Source organism: Colletotrichum truncatum (assembly GCF_014235925.2).
Source record: "Colletotrichum truncatum strain CMES1059 chromosome Unknown Contig_0006, whole genome shotgun sequence".
In the NCBI taxonomy this organism is placed as follows: Eukaryota; Fungi; Ascomycota; class Sordariomycetes; order Glomerellales; family Glomerellaceae; genus Colletotrichum; species Colletotrichum truncatum.
The window spans coordinates 3,817,758-3,839,043 of NW_027222403.1; the positions used below are offsets into that span (position 1 = coordinate 3,817,758).

Genomic DNA, 21,286 nt, shown 5'->3' on the forward strand with positions numbered 1-21,286 from the left:
GCCGCAATACTAGCAGGACGGTCTTTCCGGACACTGATGGCGGTTGCTGCACGTTTCGACCTCGAACTAATCCAGTATGATGCCGTTAACGCGTTTGTAAACGCAAAGCTAGACAAGGACATATTCATGCGCATGCCTCCAGGCTATCGGAAACCAGGAATCATCCTGATGCTCCAGAAAGCGTTGTATGGCCTAAGAGAGTCACCACTCCTGTGGCAAAAGGACCTTATGGCTACGCTGAAAGACCTCGGGTTTGAAACCGTTCCACATAAGCCCTGCTGCATGATCAAAGGAGCTATCATTATCTTCTTCTATATGGATGATATAGTCCTGGCATATGAAAGGAAGAAAGAGAATGAAATCAAAGAAGTAACAGGAAAGTTACAGAGACGATATAAATTAACGGGGGGAAAACCACTACAGTGGTTCCTTGGAATCGAAATCATTCGAGACCGAGACAAGAAACTTATCTGGCTATCACAGTCAGACTATATTGACAAGATTGCTAACCTATCTGAAGATAGAGATCAGCGACATAACATTCCCATGAGACGCGAAGAGCTAAGACCGTATGAAAAACAAGCTAGCATAGCGTCCATAAGGCGATACCAACGCAAGATTGGATCAATTCTATATGCTGCCGTTATTACTAGACCTGACATAGCTTTCGCAGCATCAAAACTAGCCAGGTTCAACGCAAACCCAGGTCCAGAACACCACAAAGCAGCAGACCAGGTTCTGCTTTATCTAAAGAAAACCAAATCGCTTGCCTTGCAATTCGGCGGAGACGATGAGTTCTTCGTAGCAAGCGATGCCTCGTTTGCAGACAATACAGAGGACCGCAAGAGTTCCCAAGCCTATGTAATGCGATTGTTTAGAGGCACTATCGGTTGGAGAGCTAATAAGCAAGCAACCGTTACTACTTCAACAACAGAAGCTAAGCTACTTGCTCTTGCTCAGGCAGCCAAAGAAGCTATATTCGTATCGCGACTACTTAAGGAACTTGGACTTCAATTGGATGAATCACGGATACGAATACAATGCAATAACATCCAGACAATACAACTGATCAACAAGGACATCACCAAGTTGCAGACAAAACTCCGACACGTTGATATACACAACCACTGGTTGAGACAGGAAGCTCAATTGAATAGAATCAAAGTGGAATACAGACCTACTGCAGATATGGTTGCAGACGGACTGACTAAACCGATGAGCCATACGCCATTCAAGACGTTTATCAAACAAATCGGCCTAGTGGACATCTCCAACCACCTAGAGAAGAGAAAGCTGCCCACACTGGGAGAAATAGAACTTCTAGGTGAAATGGAAAAACTGGAAAACTAAGTAACCCAGCGGATCAGTCTCTGCCTAAGCGGCCTCAACTGGGGGGGTGTGTTAGATTGACGCCTGCGTCCGGATAAAATGCTAGGAAATCTAGCTTAGTTGCATTCTTGCAATATGCTGAAACCGGGAAGAACGGGTAGATACAAAACAGAACCCCGCTTCAACCGGAATGGGTAGAATCACTCAATCAACAACATGAATCACTCTTTGCTCAATGAACCCCAGGTGTATTGCATCAAACTAATATCGTTTATCTAACAGTTGAATGCATGCCCCGATATATGCAGTGGTCCGTGTGACAAAAACCTTCAAATCGGTAATTACCGAATAGACGGTTATATAATCAACCCAATAACCCCTAGACAGTCTCTAATGAATGGAAGCATCTTTTTTTACCCCATAAGTGGTGGGCAAATTGACTGCGTGACATAGTTCCGGGGAACCGAGGACAGAAATAGCAATAGATCAATGACTGGTGGCCATTCGCTATGGCATTGGGAGTCAAATGAATTAAAAAAGCCTTTCCAGAGTTGACCAAGCTATCGTGATATTATCTTTGGTGAATTGCATAGTCGTAGCCATAACAAGTGGATTTGCGTTTTGCGAATTAGATAAATTATTAAACGACTTGTCTATTCCTGAGAATAGCAGAGCGCCTCTGTTTCTGTTTGTCGCTGCGATACACCATTAAGCTGGGAATATAGCCCGTTAAAGTACACTCACTCTTGACCATAACCTCCTATTCTCCTTTCCCTAGCCCTCTCAAAGCCTCCCATTCATTCTCTAGCATAGAAAAGAGAAGCACGTCCCACCATTTCCTCTCGTGGAAATGTGACTGCCGGTAACGGCCTTCGAGTACAAAGCCTAGTTTTTCATACAAGTGCCTCCCACGTTCGTTGAATTCCACACATCCGAGGCTGATGCAGTGGATGTTTGCTCTTTGAAAAGCCCAATCAGCAGCCCAGTTGATTGCTTCTGCGCCGTAGCCCTTATCCCGATGCGCTGCTGCAATGCAAATGGTGAGAACTGCAAGGCGATGGTGATGGCGATAATTATCCCCAGCTTCGTCATTGAGTCCAAGTACGCCGATCGGTCGCGGCTTTCCGTTATCATCCGTTTCTGGCAAACAGATAATGACGCCTAACAGGGCGTTCTGCAGTTCGAGAAGCAACGCATCGTTGCGCTTCCTGGATTGTGGCCGTAGGACGTTGGAGTCTACAAAGGCGAAACCGACTGGGTCATTTTTGATTTGCTCGTGGAACCAAGTCTTTTCCTCGTCGCTGTCGTCGATGGCACGGAAAATGAGACGCTTTGAGCGGAAAGCATTGGCTAAACCGTCCTCCATGTCGCTAAAATTGGAAGTATACTGAGATGATGGTGGCTAGACGAACTGTCGCGTTGCGAATGTTCAAATACCCTCAGACTAACTTCGAGTGTCTCCCAACCGTCAAAAATTGCAAAACAGCGACCAACAATCCATTTTATACCAATCGTGATCTGCGAACTGTCGATGACCATATTGACTCAGTAACACGAAGAGTAATGCCAAGACTGGAGCTGAACCAGCCGGAACGCCCGACACCACACGGTAAGATTTTTCAATTGAGTCACACCGAAGGTGCATGTCGACTGCAGACAATACCGTATGCAGTTCTAGCTCTGTGCTCCAACAAAAGGTGCAATGTCTTTAAGTTTCGCATCTAGCCGAGGAGATGACGGCCGTACAATGTGTGCGGTTGTGCGTATATCGATCGTTAATCGTCAACTTCACGGTAGTCGGCCTTCCTCGTCGTAATTGACTATTATTTTACTATTAATTATAATTTTATAGAGCACATTATTTACGATCCTCACTGAGCGAGAATGTCCGCACCACGACTATGTTGTCTCCCCTTTCGCTCCCCAACGAGTTTTTGGAGGAGGCTTCGAACGTCAGTTCAGTTTCGCTCTCGTTGTCGCGCTTCCCCTGCGAACCCCAAGCACGAGAACGCTTACTAGAGGCAAACTTGTCCTGCTTGTTTCCTTCATGGTCACTGTTGCTTCCCAATTCATGAGCCTCGACGTCGTCTTTGGCCATGAAAGTAGTAAGACTAAAAGGACCGCGCCGTGGTCGGTTACTACTACTGTTGCTGGCGTTGAGCTTTCCGCCCATGGCTGATGGGGCGCCGCGCTCAGAGTCGTTGATGGAAGGGCCCATTGAGGTGAACCCGAGCGAGTGCACGACCATGCGGAACAGTGGACGGAGTGTTGCTAGACTGCCAGCGGTAATAGCTAGACCCTGCTCGGTGGTGGACCAGATTGCAATATCTACGGTTGCATCTGCGGGAGCGCGAGTCAGTGTCTTGACCAACCTTAATTTGATCGTGGGGTGGATAGTGGGACTTACATAGGAAGTCTTTGTTCTTAAAATCCTTGACGAACGGCATGCGGACAACGACTGCAGCGCTGGCACTATATCGAGCATGTTAGAATCGAGTTCCTTGATGAGGGTTTGTTTGGGGAGGTCCACGAACATGCAGGCCATGGCCATAATGGGAACCAGTGCAACTTTGGTCTTGCGATCCATCTTCAGCTTCCAAATGAGGATTATGGGGAGAATGGCAAAGGTAAAGTCGCAGATGACGCTGAAGGCGCTGTAAAGGTAGGTGAGGGCGATGATAACGTCCATCTCAACGCAGTGCCCTTTGATGCTCTTGTCCCAAAAGAAGGGGATTGGTAGGCATTGCAATAACGTGACAAAGAAAAACACGACGCCGGTGCAGACCGTGCAGAACATTACGGTGTAGATGATCCAGACATCGATTTTGCGAACTGTTATTCGGAGTAGGAACCAGCCGATGGAGATTTTGGAGCAAATCATCGAAAGACAATACCACAGGTAGCAGAACCACCAGTACTATTCACTGTCAGTTTTGCCGTATGATAAAGGTCAGTATACATATGCCTTACCTTCATTGCCATTGATTGATCAGCCGGGTCGAGGTCATAGTAATGTCGTCCAGTTCCATAATGAATACCAGCAATTGCGCATGCCACGAACAGGGAGAAGAAAACCTAATAATCTCGCCAGTCAGCCCGGTTCTCAGAGACTTTGCGTACCACGAGAGCTGCAATGGAAGTTATGTATGTCGTACCATTGCCCCAACCATACAGTAATCATCGAATCCAAAGTTCTTGACGAGGAAGATTCGTGCATAGCATCGGAGGATAATCGAAATGCCGGCCGTCGTGACGAGCGTCACCCCGACGGCGAACAGCTCTGGGCCACGGTTCTCAATCTCCTCCGCCATTAGAATCGAAAATAAGCACAACTCTATTAGACCGATACGATGGTGCTGGAATCGAAAAAAATGGTTGAATGAGCGAGTCGTGTCCAACGAGTGGCTTGGCTGAGAAGAGCCGCAGAAATCCGGGCGGTTCGTTCTACTAGGTCTCCATTTCGAGAGGGACTGGACGAGAAGAGAGATGGAGGGACCTGTTGAAGATATGGCCCCCCCCATATTAGGCGTGGCAACATGAAATTGAGTACCGCAGTGCGTTTGCGGGTGCGAGTAGTCTGGCCTAGCCCTGCTGCCCGCCCTGTCATTCCTGTTAGCCATGCCGTGAGCAATACTAGCAGGCGTAGGGAGTATGGCTACCCCTGACCATCACACGCAGGTGTGTGCAGACCTGCATCATGCAGCAGGTACAATCCTTGGCAGGCTCCATTTGCCCTTGAGCAGACCTATGCCTTATTGGAGTCAGATCTTCATTGTTGGGCTGCTGTGGTGAAAGCGGGATATGAATCCTTCTGGGCCCCTTCTGTGTGACTTTGGGGCCGCGGCTGTCAGCAAATGTCGGCATATGGGTCGAACCACATATCGGGTATTGTAGCATCCCACCACCAGCTGATTTGGTCTTAGTAGCTGAACTTAGTGTCCGGTCAATAGGCCTTGTTTGGTTACTCTCCGAACGACCCACCGCCTGGAACCCCCTTCCCCGCATTAGTCCTGAAAATTGAACCTCGGGGGTTCGGTCGAGGGGTTCAACATGCTCAAAGTTGGATCCCACGATAGGGTCACAATGGGTCACCTCCTCAAACACAAGAATTTTTCCGATCCTTTTTTTACTGTTTGCTTGCCAGCTTCCCACGAGGTTAATGACAGGGAATAAGATCCATTGCCACAAGTCGATGAGAGATTTTGATATATGGGGTTGATTTGGGGGCCAATCTCACTGTCAATCGACCGCATGCGGGTAAGTGTCTTGCCTTTTGCGTGTGCATAGTGTTGCAATGACCCAACGTTGACGATATCATTTGTTTTCTGTAGGGGTTTCGATGCTAAAATCGGGTAAGAGGAGTTTTCTTGATAAGTCGTATTGGGGCAAAAGCGAAAAGGTTTCAACAACGCTTCCATAAGCCCTTGAGGGGGGGGTTCATCACGAATGGTCCCTTATAGCTGAACAACCCACGCGTGTCACACAGACATTTAGGCGAAAATCTCACTATCGTGGTGCCACATGTCGTTGCAAACATGCCAAATAGGAAACTCCAACTACCCTATAAGGGACCCCATTGAGGTTAAACATCCAGCCTTTTGTTCTCCAGTCGCCTGTCAAACTTGCGCCACCCACATAATCTGTCAGACTACAGAACAGCAACTATCTACTAAAGTAGTAAGCAGCACGCCAGCGGATGGAGACAAAACTGCTTGCGCACGGTTGTTGCTAACGCAGACCCAGTAATAAGACTGCACTGGAAAATCTTGCTTGGTGCGGACGTTATATCTGCTGGCAGGCAACAGAATATGAACCAGGGCAACGATAAGCTAAGGGGAACTGTTGAGGAGTGAGGAGTTCATGACGTTTAGTAAGATGGAACTCATGGGGAAGAACCAGAAAAAAGTGAATACCGACTACTCTCGAATCAGCAACTGATTGTCTCATCACTTCTCCACTCTTCGTTGCGGTGTATTGCAGTTCCATTTAGGGAAATCCGTCCGAACCTAGCCCATCAGCCTGTCATATCCGCCAAATTTTGTACAGGAATCAAACTTCTAATAAGATGAGATGCACAGTTAAACCTTCTCGAGCTTTTCACAAAACAGTCCTGGTAGTGCTGTGTTGCCGTTGGGCCGTCAGCTTGGTAAGACACCATGAGAAGCATTCGACTTAAAAAATTCCTGAGTGACATACCGTCTCAGTGCTGAAGAATGTCTTAGCGTACGGATTGGGAATAAATGTTTAGGTCTATGTTGAAAAAGAATCTATGGCCCAGGCCCGATCTTCGGAGCGGCCGCCGCTTCATTGGCGCCAAGGTTTCAACACAAAGAAAGACGTTCACTTTTCTCAGTACGTAAGGGCATCTTATTATCACGATTATTACTGTCAGTCAACTCCCTACGCACCAAATTCCCCCCCATGCCGCCGGAATTCATCGGACAAATACCCAACATCGCGGGTTCCCTCTGTCCGTTCCCACTTGCAGCTATGATTGCGTCAGACGTCCCCCTGTTCATGAGTACGAGCAGCGAACGGCTCTCACGGATGCATGCTTGCTGGTCCCAATTAAACCAACACTGCCTGCCTGTGCGCAGTGTCATTTGAGGGTAGCCCCCCTTTGCCTCCTAGTGGAGCAGGGCGACAGGAACCCCCCTGTATCGGATCTTCCAGCAGCAGCACCCCCTCCTACTGTTAAACCCGGACCTAGCATAGTTTCCATAAAGCAGAAATTCAGCTCGCGAATCGAAAGTCCAGCCTCTTGCTACCCTTGTCCGTGGTTGTGTCCATGTATCGTTGACGCTCCTCTGGTGACATGGCCTCCCAGATCCGGTCTCGCTGTTTGTTCCTCCATACATAATAGAGCTTAGCGCTCACGTAGATCGCGATGTTGAGACTGGCAATCCCGACCAGCACCCTGTTACCGCGGCGATATTCCGGACGGTCGTCTCGTCGGTAGATGTTAGCGCTAATGATGGACTGAAGCTGAACCGACATGTTGTAGAGAGCGGCCGACACCGTCCTCGTTCTGACAGTGTTGGAGTTCCTGCTTGCCCAACCCACTTGCCTTGAAGGAATAATTAACCTCCATAAATACTTTAGTGGATGTGCGGCACTTACATCGGATGAGGGGAAGGATAAGACAATAGGACGGTAACCAAGGCGTACGAAGCCCATCTGCTTATGTCGGACGGTATTACTGCAAGGGCAATTACACAGGGAAGTAGCCAAAGTTCGACAAAAATGCCTAGTAATGCTCGCTGGTTGATTCTTTCCGAGATCCATGTCAAAAGCAGCATCTGATTTACCAGAAGTCAGCACAATGCAATGCAGATCAGGATAGGACTGCGTACATTGATGGTTGTGGCAACTTGGCAAGGAATGCTAAGCAGGTTGGTATCAAAAGTGTCGAACCCTAGTTGTCTTAGGGTGAGAGTGAGATACTGGTCGGGGGGGCCGGCGGGAATCGAGAAGGTGAGGCCGATCGCATAGATGGGCCACAAGTCGAAGTCACAAAGCGACGCCCAAAGCATTTTCAAGGTGATAGCTTGGCGGTTGTGCATATCGCTTTTCGAGGGGTCATCTCGCAGGATTCTATTGACCATGATTTTCTCCTCATGCTCGGTAAACCAACCGTTAGGCCGCCATGGTGCTTTTGTCTGAGTAGGAGATGGCACCATGGCAAAATCAGACCATATGCCAATGACTAATGTTAGTATTCCCTCCAAAAGAAATAGCCTGTTGCCGGTCAAAAACTGTAGAATCAAAGGGGAAATGTAACTAACTTACCATCGCCATCCTTCGTAACCTTGGTAGCCTCGAAGTCGGAGAAGTCCATAGGCCAGTAGTGGTGCAATGACATCGGTGAGTCGATTCGCCATCCAGAACAGTGCTAGGCGAAAGGGAAGCTCGGTGCCTTTGAAGAAGTACGACATGTACTGAGATAGAGACGCGACGGTTAGAATTGAAAACGGAAACAGTAAAAGATCGTATGGGGAGCGTACCAGGATGACGTCGGGGATAAACCCTCCTTGAAGCATGCCAATCAAGGCGCGGGTTGCAAGGAACGAAGATCTACCATTGAGCCAGAATTGAGAGGCGCTGACAAGACTCCAAAGAATCATTTGCGCAGGAATCCAACGATCGCTAGTCTTTGATATCAGCAGAACATCTAGTCGGTAATTTTTCTTGGGATAACACTCACGGTCCAATCTTCTTACTTATTAACTGACTGGGTAGCTCGGCCAAGAGAAAAGTAACTCGAAATACTGTCTGACCAAGGTTGTAGTCATTTGTGTCCAACCCCAAGTCGTCCAAGAAATTGTCCGAGTTGGCCTGGCTGATGTTGGATCGGTCAAGATCAAGAGCGAAGAATGCAATACAAGACCAAGCTGTTACTTTCCAATCAATTCTCTTGACTAAAGGGATCTCTTCTGCCCAGGTCCAGCGGAAGTTGGGATCGAAACGATGTCGGTTCTCATACTTCTCAGATGGTTGAAAGTAAATTGCCAAGTCGGGGTCATCAAAGACAGAAGGCTGGGTAGCTATGTCATCTGGTTTGTGGGAGTTCTTCTGACGACGCCACAAACTGGCTAAATTTGAGTTTAGACGTTCAGAAGCTCGCGTCTCTGCTTGCTCTTCAAAGACACGTTGCCGAACCTCTTGAGTTGTCTCATAATCTAATGGAAGAACCGATTTTTCATCCACATTATGAGTGTTATAGTCGTGTGCAGACTTTGTGGATGACGTCGATGTATTGTTCACGTTGGCCATTGGAGTCACTGTGCGCAACGAAAGCAGTGCTGATATTTGAGCTTCACAAAAGCATGGCTGCATCTCTTTTGCATGCCGACCGCACAATTTATATCACCTTCATCTCTGAGGACGTCATGTATCTACGTGTCATTGTCGACACCGTCCTGGAGTGACCCTGCACTCCTCTGCACTCCGTTGACCATTTCCATACCTGTCGACTTGCGATATAATGCAGACATATTATGCCATCGCACCGTTTTTGAGATATGAGTTGTGGTTGGCCACCAAATGCCTGTAACAGATCTTGGCGAATGGCATAATAGCAGCTAAGGATCACTGTCAAGGAATGCCAAACGGCCTTCTCGCATTAAGTGGCATTTCTGCAACGATCTTAAAACTCAACGCAGTCGCCAAAGTCGCCAACAAATCATCTACCGAGGAACTGTCATCACAATCTCAAGGTCGCAAGCGACAATAGTGATGGCCCGTCGTGATCGTCAAGCTCAGTCCAGAGATGCAGGTTTATGCAGATAGCATTGAGTATGGCGCCCTCTCACCAATAAATAATAAGAACTCCAGGCTAGCTTGCTGATAACAGTGCCAAGAACGCATGTAAATGTTGATGGTGACATTGTGCGGGGATATGGCAAAACATCTTTCTCCGCAGCAGATGGCAGTAGATGCTTGATACTACGGATCACCCTCACACTGGCGTTAATGGCACAGGGACCTAAATTTCAATTCGAATGGGGATTTGTCATTATGAATTCTTGTCATAATTCTGGCCTGTGATAACAAGTAGGATGAGCCAGATGTATGTTAACTTGGCAGGGCTTCGTAGACATTGATGACGCTGTGATGAATTATGTCAGACAACATGCCTGTATAATAAGAATTGTATGCGTGGATTAGAAAATTCAATTTGCCAAGAAATCTTCCCGAGCTTTAGTTTCATGGACTGTCCTGTTCCTCTGTTTTTGTGGAATCAGGAATGGGAGGAATTTGTGAATCATAATCTCATTCAGTAACATATGGTTTCTACCTATGTTACCAGGCACTGACTGATATCTCACGAGTGGCAAGTGATCGTTGAGGTACTGAGCCAGCGCATAATTGCGCATTCTCGAAAGTGGCTAATAACGTGGTGTTAGAAGAGGATGTTACCTTAGCCATGACTTTCTTTGTGAGGGAAAAGGCCAAGAATCCAACAAGGGTTTGTTTTACCTAAGCAGACAAGATATGGAAATAGCAAAAAACATGGAATCGTCGAGGTTACTAGGTCGGCATGTAAGCAGCCACATCGGCACGGCATTAATTTCAAGAAAATGTTGCAAGTTTGTATGTGATCCCGGCTAGGATGGATAACGTCGAGGTAGAAACGATCTCAAACCCACGTACCCTACAGCATGACTTACAATGTCTGCCTAGTTGCATATTTTAATAGTACCTGATCACCAATATGTTCGCCTCTTTGGACATATTATAATAGATTTTTACATGGCTGAAGGTTTCCTTTTTGTATAACATCTCTGTAGCTCTTATAGTTCGATTAAAAACACTAAAAAATGAGTGGCTGTCTATGAACACACGCGTAATGTAAAGGCGGTGTCGTATGCATGTTCCAACAAATGCTATCAGCTGTCACTTGGGCACAACAACTAAACATGCAGAATGCTAACCGCTGAGGTTGTTGTCCTCTTCTATCTGCAGCAGGTGTGCTAGGGCCCAATCTTGGTCATTGGCGTACGGATCCTTGTAGTGTCCAGCTCGTCCGTTAACCGACGTGGGGTAAATCCAAGCACAGGAACCCCTACCTTCGGGAGTAAAGAGAGCCATGTTCGCCCGGATGATACCATCCGCCTGCCTCTCGAACGTAGGGTCGCCGGTCACCTTACTGTAATGGTGCAACGCGATAGCATTCAGCGTGCTCCAGTAATGGGGGAAAGTGTCACCCCACATGCGATCTTTTCCGAACCAGTGACCATCCCAATGCCGAATGGCAACATCGTGAACCCGGTAGTCGGGCTGTTTTCCGGCGAAGCGAAGGAGGACTTCAACTTGTGACTTTGCTGCCTCAAACCAAGTCTTGTCACCAGTGAATCGGTACAGCTCAATTAAGATGATGGCTGCAGGAGCCACGATGGACTGCTCAAAATTAACCTCAAAAGGAGGATAATTTGTACCTCGTTCAAGAATGTTCTCGCCATGCTTAACGAATAAGGCCTTTGCCCGTTCAAATGACTTCTTGTCACCAGACGATTCAAGAGTCCGAAGGCCCTCAAGGATAGGCAGACCAATAGCATAAAGTGATGCCCCGCCTTCAGCGTAGAAGCTCTCTAGAGTCAACATGAACCTTTCGAGCGGAGTTTTGCCAGACAGCGCGGGAACGCCGATGGATGAAGCCACCAAATGAAGTTGGAGAACCCAAGGCCAGTTATAAAGGCGTTTCCGACTACTGGTACCAGTTCCAACGGGTGCGTCATACACCCACCCATCTTTGCCCTGAAGCTTCGTGCAGACGAAGGAGTAGTAGGCTGAAAAGGACTCTTGCAAGCTACTGCTCGGGTTCTTTTTCAGCCATCTTCCAATGAGAACGCCCATACCAACACGCTCACGGCCCGCGTTACGATCCTGTTGCGTTTCATAAAAGGGCGGCGCTTCTGCTTGGTTGTCGTAGACGATGTAAGCGCCGTGGAGAAAGTCAGAAGGGTTTGTGACTTGTTGCTTGTCAACGATGAATTGTATTCGACTCTTGATTAGCTCGTCGTACTGTGGGACGGTGTTGAGAAAGACGAGGGATTCTCGGAGGTCGCTCCCCGTGCCGGTCGAAATGCGTAACGTCTTCTCGCCGAACTGCTCTGCATCATGAACATAACTGAACCCTTCGCTAAGCCGCCGAACCGGTTTTCCATTGACTTTGGTCGTCGAGTTGACGGCTTCAGGGCTGCCTCTCATTCGAATTGCTATACTTTCGCCGCTGACAAGGGTGTGTTTTGGGATGCTGAAGTGAATGAACTGACTGGAGCGGCGAGCACATTGTGAAAAGAAGTCGTTCCAGCCGGTGTGCCAGAAAAAGGTCCATTCAATGATGCTAGAGTCGCCGGGTTCAAGTATCGGGATCGACGGATGAAGAAGAAAAACGCCACGAGTATTTGAATGAGTAACCTCATCTCGGGACTCGATACTGTACCCCGATAATGAGCCCTTGGTCAGAACCAGGCCCAAATCACGGCCATGACCCCCCATTTGGCTCAGTTTCACCCATGATGAACTCCCGCCGTGCGCCCATACGTGGGCATGTGTCCGTGCTTGCAGAGCATCTGTCGTGTTGGTGTAATGATCGTTGAAAGGCGTATATATTGCTAAGGACGTCACTCCCTTCGCGGCCAGGTTCAAAGGTGAGGTTCCCCTGTTGGTAAACTCGTATGTCTCTGTGAAGGACCTAGTATGACTGTCAAGACGGCGGTTAACGCGGAGATCAAGCGGGCCGTAACAATATTCGGCCAGTGTAGCATCATGGCCGTTAGATGACTCGATGTGTGGATTGTTCCAGTGGACGCGATGGAGCAGATTGGGACCGAGGTCCGCGAACCCAAGACCCCAGCGGCTTCCCAGAGGCTGCCATGGGGCGTTTGCTGGAGAGCTGATCCAGTTGAGTGGATTATCTGAGGCAGGGTCCACAATCTCCAGGATGGCCCCGCTGGTTCTGTCGATGTGGACTGTAAAGTCACTGTTTAAAAGATCTATTGTTCGAACCATTTCTGATAGCTTCGAATGGGTGCGCAAAATAACAGGCAACGCCTTGCCGTGGTTAAACGAGAAGAATGAAAAATTGATGCTGAAGAGGACCTGTAACCATGTGACCGACAGAAAAAAATGATGAGACATCAAAATATGAGACGACTCGTGCATGCATCCGGTAAGACTCCGGTTGAATTCGGCGAGTGATGCCTGTACTACAGCTACAGAGGCTCAGGGGACAACCTTTAGGTAGCTATAGGAGGGGCGTGACTCGCTCTAGGGCGACCCCTCCAGTCCCAACACCGAAAGCCGCTTGGCTCGTACCTTACAAACTTCAATGATTCATGAGATTGACGTCCGAAGTCTCAACACCGGTGGGATGATATCCACACCTGGAACTTGAGACGGTTTTAGAGGCTTATGAGATTACCGAAACCGATGAATATAATCTTCGTCTCTTCATTGTCATGAAGTATGCATATTGTTGACCCGCCCCTGCACATCGCGACCAAGCATTCAGTAAAACCTCATGCTCTCATTGGACTCCCACACGGGTGGGAGAATCTTGAAAGCCATTCACAGCCGAATACACTTTAAGCTGATACAACGTCGAGATGAATGACTAGATGAACCTCATGGGTCCTGGAGAAGATACGATGAAAATGCAACAGGCCCATCATTTTGGTATCATAATCGTTGAACGAAGATACACTGGCTATGGAATCTGGTCCGAGTGCATCGTATTCTAAAACCAGGGACTTCTGAGTGGCTCCCAGAGAAATAATATTAAAGCCGATGATCGTCTTGCTTCGTAGCCAAAGAAAACCAGACTCATCTCATTATCGCTTCCTCATCTGATTCGGAATATCTATCAACTAAATCACTGCACTCACTTTCCTCAAAATGCATTTCTCTAACGCCTTTATTGTCTCTTGCGCCATGGCCCTGGCCAGCTTCAGCGTTGGCGTCCACGCGAGGTGTGGTCCACGCAACGGTCTCTGCAGTGGCGACTTGAGCTTCCGATGCTTCGACGTCAAGGCAAATACACCAGTGTGCTGCGATACCATCGACTGCATTGAGTGAGATGCTATTGCCAAGAAGCCAAACATCTGATGTATGTATCAAGCAAACTTTGGATGAGATTTTGCTTAACACAGCTAGGTGCTTTATTTCAACTACCTACGGACGCTTGAAGCGTCTTGTGTTCATAGCTCATCAATAAAAACCTTGTGGATTCCTTGGACTTTCTTATTCTGTGACTAGTGGCCATTCGGAATATGTCGAGATATATACATCTTCAGCACCTTTGCCACTCCAGGATGTCTTGGACTAAGCAGAGTACTCATAGGCCTGCAAAGATGGTGTTAGCAAGATAGCAAGCAAAATTTGAAGAATGTAGCAGAGATCACATACCAGATCATGCCATGCAACGCCGGCATATTCAGATTGGCTCTTGCCGTAATGCGTAAAGCCAAGCTTTTGATAGTAGGGCACAAGTCTGTCGTACGTGAGAATGGATATCCTCTCGGCTTGCCCATTCTGCTTCATGTACTCGATGTAAGACCCCATCAGCTTTTTGCCGAAGCCAGATCTTTGGTAGGACGGTGATACGGCCAGCGAGTGCAAAGCAATAGTCTTTCCGTCGGCTATATGACCAACGTCGTGCTGAGCAGTAGGGTCTGTCTTCCAAGTGGGCGGGAAAGACATGTCTTCATCCCTCACGACTCGGGAGGGTGACTTGGTGGAGATGACATGTGCAATAAGTTTGTCTTTAGCAGAACTGGGAGGGGCAGTATCCAGCACCGGTATTTCCCCTTCGAGTTTGACATCCGCATTGGTTGCAGTTTGCTCGGGAACAAAGAGACCAAGGCAGAGTTCAGGGCAGACACTAAGCCGATACTCAATCTATCAGAGGTTGAGTTAGAGATGTTGGCCACGGTGGAATACGTAAGGGGCGGCAGTGAGATTGTTACAACAAGGAAGCCACAGGAAGAGAAAGCGTCAATGTAAGTATAACTGCAAGCGTGGCTCGAGATGGCGTTGAGTCTAATCAGAGAAACAAGATAATTGCGATTCACACACCTTTTCTCGAGTTGCTGCCTCCGCTGGTGGGAACGCTGCTGTTTCAACAGCGAGGCACCGGTCGAGGTCCGCAATTGACAATGGTCGAATGTACGCCGCCATCATATAGGTGATGCTTGCAATATCTTGTTGAAGGAGTTTCTGAGTCGGATCTGAATCTTGCGGTAGCTGAGTTTTTAATTGCAGCCGAAATGGGGCCAATTGAGTTGGAAGGGAGCAAATGACATCTGACGCATCTCCTGGAAGAAAGGCGCGGAGCCCTGAGGGGTCCACCACAACCCCACACTGCGCTATCATTCAGGGCGCATCTGGGCACCAATCAGCACGTTGGGAAGCGAGTCAAGTGGCTTTAGAGTGGCTTGTTTAGTGAGGGGTAACCTTCACTTGGAGGAAGTAGAGGAGCCCAGAATACGCTGACAGCTCATGATCGTCTTAGAGTAACTGTCCTGTTGAAGACAAACTTGCCGAAGTAGACGATAAACGACCAATAACGCTTGGCCAAGAAGTCATCACATGTACGGATATTCAACAGCTATGCTCCCACGGTCATGTGCCTGGATGAGAGGCAAGGCAGGAATCAATGTGAATATATCTCTCATGAAAACTGAGAGAAATCTAATGAGTCTAGTCAAAATCTACAGACCTGTTCTAATGCTAAAATGATATGCTACACTATTCTTGCCTTGTTGAGCAATATGTCCTCTATAACTTGCTGCGCAAGTTCTTCCTCTCGTCCTTCTTGAACAGAACCTTGCTGTTGGGATAAGGGTCAAAAGTCACGCTGTTCAACGGGTTATCCTCGCTCGCTCGCTTGAACATGTCTTCGTAGACTTTGCCGTCGAAGCGGCCCAGACTGGAATCAAGCACCCAGTCATCAAACTTCCATGAGTCCACCAACCTCACCGCGTGGGGCCTGATCTCCTCCAACAATGTCATCACGGCCTTGGTCCTCGCCAGAGTGATCTGGCGCACCGTGACTGCCGCAGAGCTGTAGAACTCACTGGCCTCACGCTCGAGGGTGGTCAAGGCGTACAGTCTGAAGAGCTTGTGCAGCAAGCCGACGGTGTCCTTGTCAAGCTGCTCCGTCGTAGCCTTGTCGTTGAGCGCCTGGTGGAAGTTCTTGACCACCATGTACTGCGCATGCGCGGTGCTCAGGCGCCAGAAATCGACAAGCAGGCTGTTCCAAGACTGCTTGTCCTCGTCTCTGTGACGGAGAGCCTCGAACGTCAGGAAAGAAACACGCCAAGCAAACGCCGCGACGAGATCGTCATCGGATCCAAGCACGTCAAACGCAGCACCGATGTCGCGACGGCGGAGGAACTCGGACAGGATTCTGGTCGTGTCGTTGTTGCCGGCCTTGCCCTTCAAAACGGCACGGGCAGACTTGAGCAAATAACGAGACACCTGCTGGGTAAGCATGTAGTTATCGCCCTCCCATGTCAAGGTTGGCAGATAGTCGGCGTACCAGGAGCCGATTCCGCTGAACGAAGAGTAACCGTGGCCTCCGCAAGCACGTCGACAAACCTCAAGGCCCTCGCCAGCGACGGTTGAGCCATAAGCCTTCAGTGCACAGGATGTGGCGTGCAAATCAGCCAGCAAGTCGGTACCAGGGTTCAACTCCTCAGGTCCGGGGTTGCGGTTCGCATCACTGAGCTTGCCCGCGTTTGCCTTTGTCCGCTTCTGGTTCTCGTTGTACAGGTTGATCATACCGCGACCCGTGAAATGGAGGGCAAAGGTTGCCGCGAGCAAAGGCAGAAGTCGGATCTGCACCATGGTGTAGTTGAGCACTTGGTTCTCGCCAGGCTCATTGGCAGGCGCATCTCGGTCTTGGAACTGCCGACGCACCGCGCAGTATCGGGTTGCGATGGTGACACCCTTGGCGAGAACAGATCCTGCCTGGAGAACGATGTTTGAACGCACCCAAGTGAGAGTGCCGTAGACCAGAGAGGGGTTCGCGGGGCGACTGTATTTTCCTGTTTGCGGGTCGACGGATGAGAATCGGGCAAGCATGTGGTTGTGAGGAATCTTGACGTTGTTCAACAGCAAGAAGCCGTTGTCCATGGTGTTGTAACCAAACTTGGGGCCGATATCGCCTACGTGCACGTTGGGGAGCGGCTCGTGAGTCTGCTTGTCCCGGATCGGCACGACGAATGGATGAGGACCCAGCGCCTTGCCGTTGATGATGAGTTGGGCCATAACAACGGCGTGGGTGGCCATCTTGCCCAGGGAACCGATCCACCACTTCGACGCTGTCAAATGAGGCGAATGCATAACAAAGGTCTTATCTGAGGAATCCCATGTGGCGGTCGTCTCGAGACCTCGAACGTTGGAGCCATGGCCGAGCTCGGTTTGGGCGTAGCAACCGATAATTTCGTAATTCTCAGCAGGCTCGAGGAAGATCTTGTGCTGCTCCGGTGTACCTTGTTCCCGGAGTGTGACCAGGAACATACTGGCATGGAGGCCATATGGTGTCGGCTCACTAATGAGGTCATTCGCAACCTGGTATTCTTGCTGAGACCAGTTGTGCTCCTTGTTCAGTTGGAACAATCTCTTTCCTCTTGCCAACGCAGCCTCGATCCGGCCCTCGCGACCGCGGAAGTAGTTTTGTGTTTTATCAAAAACGGGCTCAGCCTTGAGAATGTTCAGTATCCTGTCATTGCGTTCAAGAGCCTCGTCTGTGAACATAAAGGTCGCAAGCTGGTCGACATTGAGATTGGATTTTGCCCTCTCCTGGGCGAGGAGCTCTGTTCCCTGAGGCCCAGATGGCTGGAGCTTCTTAACCCAATCCGGGGTAGTCGGCATCTTGACTGATTGATTAATTGATTGCGGAGGTGGAGCTCTGGAAAGAAGGAGAACAAGAATTTTCCGGGGGAATTGGATGTTTGTTGAATGGCACAAAATGCGATTTTGTAGAAACTCTCATCCTCGGCCGTTTCGGCTACTTTCAAAGCCTAAATGTCATCAGGGGCACCTGTCCGTCTCTCGGAGCGCTCCCATGACGCGCGCATAGGTGACGGTGCCTCGGCTGTTACCTCTTTGAGTTAGACGAAACTTGTGTCTGGACACGTAAACCGCCATTTTATCTGGGGATTCACTAAAAGTGACCCGCTAAATCTTTGGTCAAAGTCCCCCGATCATCGGACTTGCTCGGGACATCGCTACGAGCCGAGGTTTTGGTACCGTGTTTAACGCATCTACCGAGCGCTCGAGTCAAGCACTGCCCGCTGAAGAGACCAGTAATGATGGGCCGTGGGCATGGCTGTCACTGGCCATTGCTGTTCGAGACCTTGTCGTCTCTGCAGTACGGTATCCAGCCACTCCCAAGAGTCTAAATATTAGCTCACACACCCTGTTCATGAAAGTGGCAAACAGCCTCATATCCAGCTGCGCACCTAATACTTTGTCTTTATAATTACTGGTTGTTTGCATTACAGAGTCGTCTTTGTTGCCATTGAGCATTAAATGATATAAGCTGGCAGCCTCTCACCTTATAACGAAGCAACAGGTGTTCTATCAACTGCTACTAAGCCAAGGCTATATTTGCATTGGAAACTATCACTCATGGGATAGTCGAGCTCAAGCAGCTCTGATCCTCAGATACCCCACTTTATATTCAATGGGTCTCTTGCAAGGTAGCAGCTACAATTCGAATCACATGCTGCAACTTAGTTGTGTTTCTTCCAGAGCCCACGAACCATTGTGTAGGTGCATTTGACTATGAAAAGCTGATTGATCGAATTATGACTCAACTGCAGTCGATATCGGAATCGAGCTCTGCGACGTAGTCAAGAAGTTAATCGTCTTTTGGATAAGCGGCATTGAAACCATCCCTCTTCTTACCCAGCACATCGATTAAAGCCCTTGTTCGCGTGCTCTCCGGAATCAAGCGTAGCAAGGTATACTGCAACTCATGGAGCCAGTATGGCCGCATTTCCCGCCATCCTCTAGCAATGGCCCCATCGGTCCTCTCCACAATTAATCTGCCAAAGGTGTCGGAGTCCGGGGCCCCTTTGGTAGATTGAATACAATTGCCTTGGCTCCTCACATCCCCAGGTACAACGCACAAGGAGTCCACGTGCGAAGTTTCCTTGCTAGCCTCCAATTCTCTGGCTAGAGAGATACTGAAGGCCCAGTTAAAAGCTTTAGTTGCACAGTACATGACCAGCCATGGACTACCAATCATCCCACCCGAGCTGATGTTTAATATCAGCGAGCGTTGTCGTAGCCTTGGTTGCTTGGACGTGCCGCCTGTGTTGCAAAGGATCGGTAACATCAAGCTGGTCAGACGTGCCATGAACCTCGCGTTCAAATCAATGACCCCATCAATGTCTTCGTTGGAATAGGTTGACAAGGCGCGGAAAGGTGGACGAGCGACGGGGTTGGACCCCACGTTGTTGACGAGAATGGATACCTGCAACCCGGCATTTTCAATGGTGTTTTTGATGGTGGTCCGAATGTCTTCCATTGTAGCGGTCTGTGCATCCATGACGATAGTCTTGACAGGAATGTTCTCATCCATTGACTGAAGCTCCGAAGCGGCTTGAGTAACCTCTTCCGCCAGATGCCCAAGAAGGATGACACCAAATCCGTGCCTCACAAGTGTCTTTGCGATGCCATAGCCGATGCCAGCGCTAGCACCAGTCACGAGTGCGTAGGTGGGCTTAGGGCCTTTGCGTTTGTACGCAATTAAAGGAGAAGATGGAGTGTGAAAGTGAAATATAATCTGATCGACGAGTTGCACTGCAAAAAACAAAACAATCGTGAGACCAATCATGGCTAGAAGCCAGAGCCAAACAGGGATGCCCATCTGCAGTAGAAATTTCATGATATCGTGAGTTTTTCCCGATAACAATGCTGAAAAATTATGATGCAATACCGGATGAGGATGTTGAATCACGCCTGTCTGTTTAATGAACTGAATACGTGAGGAACGGCACCTTGGAAGAGGGGAAATCGATGTCAATTTTACGGCGCTAATAGATCTGCATATGCAAGGGAGAACAACAACCCACACGTGTGCACGTGATGTCAGCATCGAAAGGACCAACGGAAGTTCTCATAGGAGCTTGAGATACCACTTGGCTAAAAAAGGTCCAGAAACGAGGGATCTTACAGGGGTCGCCGATGTTCCCATTCAGCTGCCATTTCCCCCTTGGCGCCGGCTTGATGGATACTCGCGCGCTGTCAGCAAGTAGACTAGCCACGATTCGACTTGGCTACGGATTTACAAAACTTTCTCAGTTACATTTGTAATATTTACCAAGAATTCGTTTGCTCTTCGCCTACGTAGTAGACTTTTCAGAGCATAAATGCGTTCATATTTCCATGTAACTGGCGAGGAGGGCGACTTGATTATTAATTTTTCCGGGCGTTCACGATAATGGAGCTACCCGATACTTGATGGGAGGTTAGGGAAGGAATCTTCATGTCTGGGAAGACGACCAGCTTTAAAAGTTTAACAGACCAAATGAGGCATTAATATTTTCCTACGCCTGACGCATCCCACGCCAATCACCGCCTTTTTAAAGCTGTTTGATCGTGTGTGCGATAACAAAAGGAAGATAATATTGTGGTCATTCGGCATGTGGCAGTTTGATAGCTCTCCTCCCGAGGAGTTGTCAACCTGATAGAGCTAGTGGGGGAAACGAAAGATTTTTGTTCGCTATCTGCTTGTTTTTAGAAATTTTTCGGCGAAAACCTAATAGTGGACGATTGCTAGGGGGTCGCGGAAAAGGCAGGCGCCCCTGAAAAGTAGGTTGGTGATGTAGAAGGCTGGGCATTGATCTCGATGTTAGAGGTAGCCTCATTGAGATTGCCTACGCAACTCTAATAGAGATTCTGAACTCTCTATGAAAGTAGGGAAGTATAAACAGAACAATAGGTGTCCTGCATTCCACAATAGTCAGTCCGAGAACACAATTATCGTTGTTGTGGTGGTCCCCTTGAATTTTTGGGGTACGATCTTGATGATGAAAAGCAAGCCTTCAAAACAAAGGCTGTGCGCTGCTCAGCTGTAAGATCACTTTTGCCGCTATTTCTTTCCCTGCATTTTGCATAGAATCAAGGGCTTAGTATGAAGTTTGTTGGTTATTACAGTATGTGGTTGGTCACAAGCATTCGATTCATGTGGGCGAGAACCGGCACAGAACGCTCAGAATGGGAAAAGTGGTGTTGTTGGTGGAAGAACTAACTAACTGGCTAGAGGGCTGTGGAGGCTGGCTAAGACCAGTGGTGGCGGCCGTCAGCCCACGTGACGGGCCGGCGAGGCCTGCCACCCACACCCCCTCTCAGACTCCTTAGCGAAAAAGAATAATAGGAAAATACAGGAAAAGTCCTAATTCCTCTAAATCCGAGGAGTTCTTAACTATTAGAAAACTTA

At 48.7% G+C, this 21,286-nt stretch overlaps 8 protein-coding genes across 8 annotated transcripts; 1 reads left to right on the plus strand and 7 right to left on the minus strand.

Moving 5' to 3' along the window:
* Window positions 1-2,089: 2,089 nt before the first annotated feature.
* CTRU02_210334 (GNAT family) lies at window positions 2,090-2,695 on the minus strand (the record flags this gene model as incomplete). Its single annotated transcript, XM_036729792.1, has 1 exon — window positions 2,090-2,695. One exon carries the CDS (start codon window positions 2,693-2,695, stop codon window positions 2,090-2,092), a length of 606 nt encoding a protein of 201 aa, XP_036578634.1.
* A 492-nt stretch (window positions 2,696-3,187) lies between these two features.
* On the minus strand, window positions 3,188-4,640 carry CTRU02_210335 (uncharacterized protein; the record flags this gene model as incomplete). The annotated part of the gene is made up of 3 exons (XM_070205427.1): window positions 3,188-4,246; window positions 4,300-4,404; window positions 4,485-4,640. 3 exons carry the CDS (start codon window positions 4,638-4,640, stop codon window positions 3,188-3,190), a joined length of 1,320 nt encoding a protein of 439 aa, XP_070061075.1.
* A 2,422-nt stretch (window positions 4,641-7,062) lies between these two features.
* Window positions 7,063-9,102, minus strand: CTRU02_210336 (major facilitator superfamily transporter; the record flags this gene model as incomplete). Its single annotated transcript, XM_036729794.1, has 6 exons — window positions 7,063-7,396; window positions 7,450-7,628; window positions 7,683-8,067; window positions 8,119-8,267; window positions 8,334-8,475; window positions 8,534-9,102. The coding sequence occupies 6 exons, from the start codon at window positions 9,100-9,102 to the stop codon at window positions 7,063-7,065; spliced, it is 1,758 nt and encodes a 585-aa protein (XP_036578636.1).
* Window positions 9,103-10,758: 1,656 nt separating this feature from the next.
* Window positions 10,759-12,996, minus strand: CTRU02_210337 (six-hairpin glycosidase; the record flags this gene model as incomplete). Its single annotated transcript, XM_036729795.1, has 1 exon — window positions 10,759-12,996. One exon carries the CDS (start codon window positions 12,994-12,996, stop codon window positions 10,759-10,761), a length of 2,238 nt encoding a protein of 745 aa, XP_036578637.1.
* A 768-nt stretch (window positions 12,997-13,764) lies between these two features.
* On the plus strand, window positions 13,765-13,908 carry CTRU02_210338 (uncharacterized protein; the record flags this gene model as incomplete). The annotated part of the gene is made up of 1 exon (XM_036729796.1): window positions 13,765-13,908. The coding sequence occupies one exon, from the start codon at window positions 13,765-13,767 to the stop codon at window positions 13,906-13,908; it is 144 nt and encodes a 47-aa protein (XP_036578638.1).
* A 246-nt stretch (window positions 13,909-14,154) lies between these two features.
* CTRU02_210339 (GNAT family) lies at window positions 14,155-15,009 on the minus strand (the record flags this gene model as incomplete). The annotated part of the gene is made up of 3 exons (XM_036729797.2): window positions 14,155-14,175; window positions 14,239-14,730; window positions 14,908-15,009. The coding sequence occupies 3 exons, from the start codon at window positions 15,007-15,009 to the stop codon at window positions 14,155-14,157; spliced, it is 615 nt and encodes a 204-aa protein (XP_036578639.2).
* A 600-nt stretch (window positions 15,010-15,609) lies between these two features.
* Window positions 15,610-17,709, minus strand: CTRU02_210340 (acyloxidase; the record flags this gene model as incomplete). The annotated part of the gene is made up of 1 exon (XM_036729798.1): window positions 15,610-17,709. The coding sequence occupies one exon, from the start codon at window positions 17,707-17,709 to the stop codon at window positions 15,610-15,612; it is 2,100 nt and encodes a 699-aa protein (XP_036578640.1).
* A 991-nt stretch (window positions 17,710-18,700) lies between these two features.
* On the minus strand, window positions 18,701-19,732 carry CTRU02_210341 (short-chain dehydrogenase; the record flags this gene model as incomplete). The annotated part of the gene is made up of 1 exon (XM_036729799.1): window positions 18,701-19,732. One exon carries the CDS (start codon window positions 19,730-19,732, stop codon window positions 18,701-18,703), a length of 1,032 nt encoding a protein of 343 aa, XP_036578641.1.
* Window positions 19,733-21,286: the final 1,554 nt, after the last annotated feature.